The sequence below is a fragment of the Pygoscelis adeliae genome, unplaced genomic scaffold (assembly GCF_000699105.1).
Source record: "Pygoscelis adeliae isolate BGI_AS28 unplaced genomic scaffold, ASM69910v1 Scaffold60, whole genome shotgun sequence".
Taxonomy (NCBI): domain Eukaryota; kingdom Metazoa; phylum Chordata; class Aves; order Sphenisciformes; family Spheniscidae; genus Pygoscelis; species Pygoscelis adeliae.
The window spans coordinates 1922805-1930803 of NW_008823954.1; the positions used below are offsets into that span (position 1 = coordinate 1922805).

At 47.3% G+C, this 7999-nt stretch overlaps 1 protein-coding gene across 1 annotated transcript in view; it reads right to left on the reverse strand.

The window, feature by feature from the left end:
* Positions 1-7717, reverse strand: part of NFAM1 (NFAT activating protein with ITAM motif 1) — a 13961-nt gene extending 6244 nt beyond the window's left edge. Inside the window, exons 1-4 of the mRNA XM_009322076.1 lie at positions 7663-7717; positions 5187-5525; positions 3993-4102; positions 1297-1395 (exon numbers count right to left, since the gene is read on the reverse strand). Of these exons, the coding sequence (XP_009320351.1) occupies positions 1297-1395; positions 3993-4102; positions 5187-5525; positions 7663-7717 (603 nt within the window). The remainder of the gene's footprint in view (positions 1-1296; positions 1396-3992; positions 4103-5186; positions 5526-7662) is intronic.
* Between the last annotated feature and the right edge of the window lie 282 nt (positions 7718-7999).

Consider the following 7999-nt stretch of genomic DNA (forward strand, 5'->3'; position numbering starts at 1 on the left):
CATTTGGATTTTTATAAGCCTGAATTAAAAAGAAATTACTTGATACAAATGGAAAGGTTTATAACCTGCAACCTCCTTTACCCAGAGCATTGCTTTTTGCCCAGAATAAACATATCACATTCAATATACAGTGCTTTCTTTTAAACCTCTACTCCAAAAATGAAAGGGCCACAAAACGGTGCCCCCCCACCTGCGAAGTGAGAACGAGAAGGGAGCAGGCCCATCCTCTTTTTCAAATCTGTGCCCTATCATGTCTCCTGCCTCCTTGGCAGAGCTTTGCCTCTCTCTGTAGTACATTCTCCAGAGCTTCGTTTTGTTTAGTTTAAATGATTAATGCAGCAGAGCTTACGGGTTTTCCTCAGAGAGACTTTTCCAGCCCTTATAGACCTCGCAGTCAGAAGGGTTTCCTAATATTCAGGCAACATCCTTCTCTACTCACTTTCATTTTATTCCTCCTCGTTTGTCCCACAGATCATGGGGGGGAAAAAAAAACCAACCTTCCCTTCTTAGTGGAACAGCCCTCCCATGGGAGTAAAAGGAGAAAAAGGAATCCATTTTAAATGGAGCTGGATGGGTTGTAAATGGGATTAGGGGTCATGGTTACTTGAGGTAGCTGAGGTCTGGGCCTGACATTTCAGGAGGGCCACTCCAATCCTATTACCTATGACGCTGATGCTACTGGGCTCAGGGAGTGGGAGCAGTCAGCATTCCCCCGTTTGAGAAATGGAAAAAGGAGATCCTATGCAACGAAAAGGGATATGTTCCAAAAAAGAGACTCCCTTCACTTTCCTCCTGCCTTTTCCCCCCGAGAGCTAGTCAGCCTGCTCAGGACTGCAGTGGTCCATGACACTAACACCGGTGAAGGTGTCGCAGCAGGAGCTCTAAACAGCTGGGTTTATTGTGGGGAGCACTTCTCTCTGCCCCTTTCCTGAGCCATCATTCTCGAGACCCTTCTACCTCTACCACCAGGAACCCTCTCTGGCCCCACACTTGTTACTCGGTGCTGCCACACTGCTGGCAGAGGGAAGGGTGCTGCCCAGCAGGGCATGGTGCAAGGCTTTGGCATTGGGGAGGCCATGAGTGGGAGCAGGATGGAGACACGCAACATGCACGGTCTTGAGAGGAGCTAAGCAGGGCAGAGCACAGGAGCAAGGTCACCAGTACCAGGCTGGTATGCAGGTATTGCTTATGTTTCACATCATGATACTGGCGTTGTCTGTACCATGGCAGGGCAGGGAAAGGAAGGGTTGTACCACAATGTGGACAGAAGGGATGGAGGGCGATTCTGGTACTCACGTCATAGACAGGAGGTGGTGGTGGTGGGCTGGCTGAAGGGGGCTGCGTTTCCACCTTCTGTCTCAGGATATTTAGCTGGTTCCTTCTAGGGCACAACACCTGCTGAGGACAAGACACCAAATGACACATTTGGAGAAAACACCATCTCCCCAAAGATGAACTGAACACTAACGTCCTGTCAAAGCCAGCTGCTCGCACACCCCCTGAGTGCTTCCACAGCGAAGAGTGCTGGCACTCTCTGCACAGTGTGGGCCAGTCCCTTTTCTCACCACAGGCTAAAATGGAGGAGTCTGATGACTTACACTGGAGCAGTGGAAAGGAGAACTGGGCTCTGTGCATACATAGAAATCACTTCCACCACTGAAACTTAGCTGGACGGAAGGTGTAAGTATTTAACAGCACACAACAGTGCTGTAGGACAGGGAGTAAAGCAGGGCCCTGTTCAAAGCATGGGGGGGAATTTCAGAGCAGCAAAATGCAGTGACTTTGGTCAGGATTTGGCTGGGAAGCTTTTGCTAATACACAGGCTAGAGAAGAGCACCAGACAACCATTGATGATGACATATTGTCAGTGATACACTAATGTGCAAGACCAGCATGGAGTTGAAGGAAGAAACTCTCTTCCTCTGAAACGTTTCTTGCATCGGATGAGTTTTCCTTGAACACGCTCCATTCATGCACAGATAAGGGTTAGCCCTGCTCAGCAAGCAAGAGAGGAGGCAGAAAAGGCAGAAGGCTTTGCTAAGTATCTCTGTTCTAATTTGGAAAGAAGTGGGATGATTATATTCACATCACATGAAAACGATGAACTGCTTTCCAGTCCATTAGTAACTAAGGAGGATGCTAAATAGCTTCTCTTAAAGATAAACATTTTTAAACCAGCAGGTTTGAGCAAGCTGTGGTGAGAAATATGGGCTGTGTTCTGCAGGAGGGCAAATGTAATGACTGAATGATCTCTTCAGGCCCCAAGGAGAGCCTGTAGGTCTGAGACTTGCTGGCCCACCTCAAAACCTAGAGATGCCAGCCGGCAAGTCGTGACAATGCCTCCCTCCTCATCCCCATGGAGACACTGTCTAGGCAAGCAGAGATGGGGGCCTGTCTCCAGCCTCGTCACTCTGCTGCTTACACTCCTTCCCCCTCCATCAGACTGCCTGCAAGGTAAGTCTCACGAGATTAGCAGGACAGTTTTCAACCTCATGATCTCTGACTGTGTGTGCTGAAGCCTGATGCTCCTTGGAGTCATAGGACTGTACCAGCAGCACAGCCTCCACATAACAATGCATGCAGGGAGTCTGCTGTCATGGGGGCAGAGAGCAGGTTGAAAGAGTAAATATGGGGGGTACTCTACCTAGAAAACAACAATCCCCAAATTACATTCTAAAAGACATCAGGTTTTTTTAAGCCAGCCTTGAGATCTCTGGAAGAATGCAGAGGATGCTGTTTTGAACGCCTGAGGGTGGCAGTACTAGGAGTAGTAGGTTTTCCCCAAACAACACGGATTCCAGTATCACAACTCCAGAGTCTTTTCCACAGGGCCCCTGTCTCATCCAGATCCTTCAGCCCTACTTTTGGCTTTTCTTCTCCTGCTCTCTACATCCTTTCTTCTCCACTCCTGGTTTCCTCTTTGCCCTCAGCTACTCATCCTAGCTTCCACTTCCTTACCCAGCTGGTCCCAACCTGTGCCACTGGTCTGCTCACCTGAGGGGCCCTGTCAGTCCAGTATTAACACCCTCCTCCAAGCTCCAGTGCTTCCTCACTCCAGATTCCAGTTCCAGTTTCCCTCCCAAGACTCCTTCTTCCAGCCTCACAGAATCACTGCTGTTGGAAGGTGCCTCTGAAGATTGCTTAGTCCAATCCCCCTCTGCTCAAAGCAGAGTCAACTAAAACAGGTTGCTCCTCAGGTCTTTGTCTCTCTCTTTTTTTCCAGTTAGTTGGGACTTCCACACAGGCTTCCTTGGGATCCTTGTCCTGACCTTCCCCTCTCACTCTGTCTCTTAACGTTTTCTCTGCCAAACGCATGCCCAAGACTCTGGTCCCCATCCCCTCCACACTGCAGGTTGTTTTCTTCTATGGTGCCCGAGCCATGGCTCAGGAACGCAGTTGCACGGCCTCCTTGCAATCAGGTCATGCCCTTGCACCAGAGTAGCCCCCATCTTGAAAGAGGATTAGAAACAGGGAAAGTCCTGCCCTCCTCCTGCCACCAGGGCTGCAACAGACTTGCTTGGGTGCACAGGATGTTACCTGTCTGACTGGCACTGTGTGGAAAGGCAGCCTCACAGGGGCTCCTTTAGACAACTGAGCTGCTAAATTGACAAGAGCCATGACTGAGCATGCACAAACTGCAATTTTCCAAAGACCCATCACAAGGCTACATCTCCTTGAATATTCTCAGGGCCAGCACACTGCTAGTGTGACTTCTTGCCCTGTGTCAGATCCTTGCTCTAAAGCAGTGCATGCCGGAGTCAAAATGATTATCAGAATTTCTTTAATGGACAAATCAATGACTCGTTTTGTCTTTCCTCTAATCTTTTTTCTCAGAAAGATTGAACTTAAAAAAAGAAAATAAACCTGAGGCAGACACCCAGCATGGAAAATTTCAGTATGGGGACTTCCAATCCAGCCAAGTTAGAAGCAAGTGAAATAAATTCCTAGAATGGGTTGTGTCAGGTATTGCTTTTTATTTGGTTATAACTTGCCTTTCTTTTCCACAGAAGCAGAGCTGTTGCAGTGATGCTCAATGCAGCAAGAAGAGCAGTAAGGGTAACGAGGATTTCCCACCCATAAGAGGTCTCTACGTACCCTGTACCTGTAAGAAAGAAGGCAAAAGATTCACAGTGTGAGTGGAAGTTACAATCCTGCTGCATTTTTAACCCTGGAAAGAGCCTTGAGAGAGCTAAAATACAGAAGCAGTGCAGAATATGGTGGCACAGATGCACACACCCTTCAAAACCTAATCTGACCTGAACAGAGAGCAGGGTGCAGCTGAAGAATCATGCAAAAGAGACAGGATATAAGCAGCTGCACTTCATGTAGATTAGAGGGACATGACAAAACTCTGAGAGCCAAGAAAGGTGGTAGTTAGAGGCTGGCAAACACTAAACTGGTCTTTAGTGATAGGGGCAGAAAGGCAGATGGTGGAAAGCACACAGGCCACACAAACTAGCAGGGTGGGTACTGTAGGTATCCTCTGACCAGTCTAGCAAAGCTCTTTCCTCACAGCTCTTTGCATTTGCACTTCCTAAGAAGTTTTTCATACCCAGCATTCAGTAATGCAAATCCAGCCAGTCAGCAGCATGCATGTCCTTATCACTTTTCTATAACATTCCTCTTATCGTGACCTGAAGCTCTCCCTTGCTTTCCAGTCTGCGCATTAACGGAACAACCCCCCCCTTGTACCACATGGAAAAGGGGGAGGGATTACAGTGAGCCCCTAACCTGTTCATGAGCCCCTAACGGTGAGCGCCTAACCTGTACCTCTGATTATGGCGAGCACCCTAACCACTGACCTTGTGTTCAACCATCTCTGTCACACTGCTAAAGGCCAAACCGCACTGTGTCCTGGACACTGACACCTAAAAGCACCCTCTGACCCAGTGCCCAGGCTCCCTGGTTAGACCCTGACTTTACACCTGCTGTTCCCAGGAGGCTGTGGCAGGGCAGATATAAATTACTGCATCTTCATGTCCCCATCTGTGCATGGGGAACAGTAGCACAGATCACCTGTGTAAAGCGCGTTCAACTCTGATGGCATTAAGTATTGGGCATAAAGTATTATTCCCACCTGACTTCATAGCGTGTTTGGGTAGAGGAAAAGAGCAAAGATCATCTTTTCATAGCCAGATCCAGCTGATTTTTAACCACCTGCCCTTCCTTTCTGGTTGTTCACTTACCTCTAGTAAGGACAAACACTCCCTTTCCCATTTTCTGCATGTTATTCCACTTGACCTCGCAGTAGTATGTGCCAGTAGAAAAGATGTTTTCAAGTGGCATGATTCTGTGGTCGTAAGATAAGGTAGCAGTCGTATTCTCTTTTCCAGAAGGGATGGTTACATTTTCCAACCTACTATAGATGGATGTATTCTGACCCAGTGAATTAATCCAGTAATAGAAGATTGAAAATTTGGTATATTTTGGCGTGTAAGGGAAGATGACTTTACAGGGAATGGATATTCCTTCTTTTAGGAGTGCAACCTGGATTGGAGGTTCCTGCTGTACATCGACCTTTCCCCCTGTAAGGGTAATAATTGTTAACAGTCACCTAACATCGCTTTAAGTCAGGAGAGGACTGTTGCCCCAAAGACAGGATCACACACGGTGAAAATAACTGTATGTCAGGAAGCGCGCCCATAGCACGCAGCACTGGCCCTTGTCAGAAATTGAGTGATTCAGAGCATGTGCCCTGTGTGATCTGCCACATCTCTTAGGTAATTGCTGTGTGATTTGTGATAGCCTGTTGCATTCACAGGCTTCCCCTTTTCCCTTGTGAGCTCCTCCATACAACGCCAGCACGCAGAAAGACAGGAAATGAAGCAGGAAGCGAACTGATTTTGCAGTGGTGTGATACTATATTTACAGCAGATGAATAGAAAGCAATTTTCCAAGGCAAACACTAGCTGGACATCTCCTGAAACTCCTGAGTTACAAAACTCTGCTTGGGCATCTACATGTGCCCATGCGATGACCCTGCGCCAGTGAACATGCTGTACGCAAGCAGGTGTTACTGGTGGGACCATGTATTTCTGAAGCACAAGCGAGGAAGGAAATTGCATATTCTGCACAGGGGCCAGCACCGGGGCCATGAGAAATAAGGCACAGCTTAATCACTCCAAACTCTTGTTGCCATAAATGGGCAGCAAAGAGCAAGACTCGATGCTAGATATGGGCACTATCTGCAGAAGACTGCAGATCTTAAGTATCTATACGTGACAGTATCTTAGGCAGAGAGATGGGAGATCATGCCCCTTCATGTGCTTCCTCCTTACATAGACAGGGCTGTTGAAAGTGATCTATCACTGCAATTCAGTAGACAATGATGTCGGGATTTACAAGAGAGGATGAATAAGCACAGATGGGGAACCACACCATAGTTCACTCCCTGTGTTGTTTAATAAAAAAATAAAAAAAGCTAAGAGTAAGCCATGGGCTAGTAAGGAGCCTGGGGTACAGGACCTCTTTGGCTTCCCAGCCAAATCTGCATCTAACGTCAGGCAGTCTCTGGATCTATTTGTTTGGCAGCTGGCATAACACCACACATACATAAAGCAACCTAAGAGGAGGACTGCGCAAAACATTGTTGTCTTTGAAAAAGGGAACTGGAAACTTACACACACGTCTTCTTACAAAATGAAGGATTCTTTCAGAGACATGAAAATAGAAAGGGAAAAAAAAAAGTAGATAGAGAAAGTAGGGGATGGGCAGGCTTCTCCATTCATGCTTTTGGTGGGGTTCCCTGGGGCTCTGCATCTATGAACAGGCTCAAAACAAGGCATTAAAGCTGTTCCAGAGCACAGCCAGGCCTGCTTTCCTGTCCTTGTGCACTAATGCTGCATCGCAACAGCAGCATCACCTCTGCACAGCGGGACTCAGCATCAGAAAAGCCAACTCAGACTTAGTGCTGCTGAATGCCAAGCACTGAGGAAGCATTGGGGGGGCAATAATTGAAGGAGGGCACAGCCACTGTCCAGAAAGGACTGTTGGGACGTAACATACATTAAGGGAAATACTCTACAGATGACATAACCAGGGACAATAGCCTGAGAGTAAGGAAGAGCTTAGGTTACATCACTCGAAAAAGGTTCTTAGCCGTAAAAGCAACTGAGATACAGTACAGTCCTACGGGACATGCTCATTCGTTGTGAGTGCACAGTCCTGTGTACAGTAGATACACTATTATGGAAAGACGGTAAGAGAAAGTCCTGCAGACGCTGTGGGAGTGATAACCCGAGTGGACTCTTCTGGGCCTTATTTTCTAAAATCATTCATCATCCTTCTCCTCATCTCCACCCAGCAGAACACACATGAATATAGTTACTATACAATTCCTATACAAGGCATGGCTAAGCACTGCTGTAACAAAACAGGGGAGAGATTCATCTTCTTACAGTATCCCAGGAGCCATTAGCTTGAGAAGAACATGCCAGGGAAAAAGCCAAACCATTTTATTTAGGTTATCTAGCCCTTCTCCCATGTTTCCCCTTTCCTGAGGATTCTTTCTCTCAGCTTTGAAATGCTTAAAAGACAGAAATAGCAGCAGCATGCAAATTCCTAGAGGGGATCTCTGGAAATTAGCAAAAGATAGCAGCTGGAAATGCTCTAATATGAACAAACGTGAGAGTAAACAAAAGGAATTAAAAAACGCTTTTTTACCTCTACACTGAAGCAACCAAAGAAACAGGAAGGTGACTTTTAGATTAGAGGCCATGATGGGGGTCAAAGGCTGTAAGAAAGCGATACGAAGATCCAAAAGGCGTAAGAGATGGGGGGTTGTCAGGTATTTCCACGCCCGGGCAGCTGGTTGATCCTCTCCGGTTCACAAAGGGATGGGCGGGATGGACACACACTGCTTTTGGCAAGCTGTTCCTGGCAGATGCAGGCTCTTCTGCTTTTTGGTCAGACTCCTCCCCGCACCGGGGTTAATTTCTCTGTGCTATTGTGATGGTGTAACACCTACCAGTGGGTGTCCAAAGATTAGACCATAAGCTCT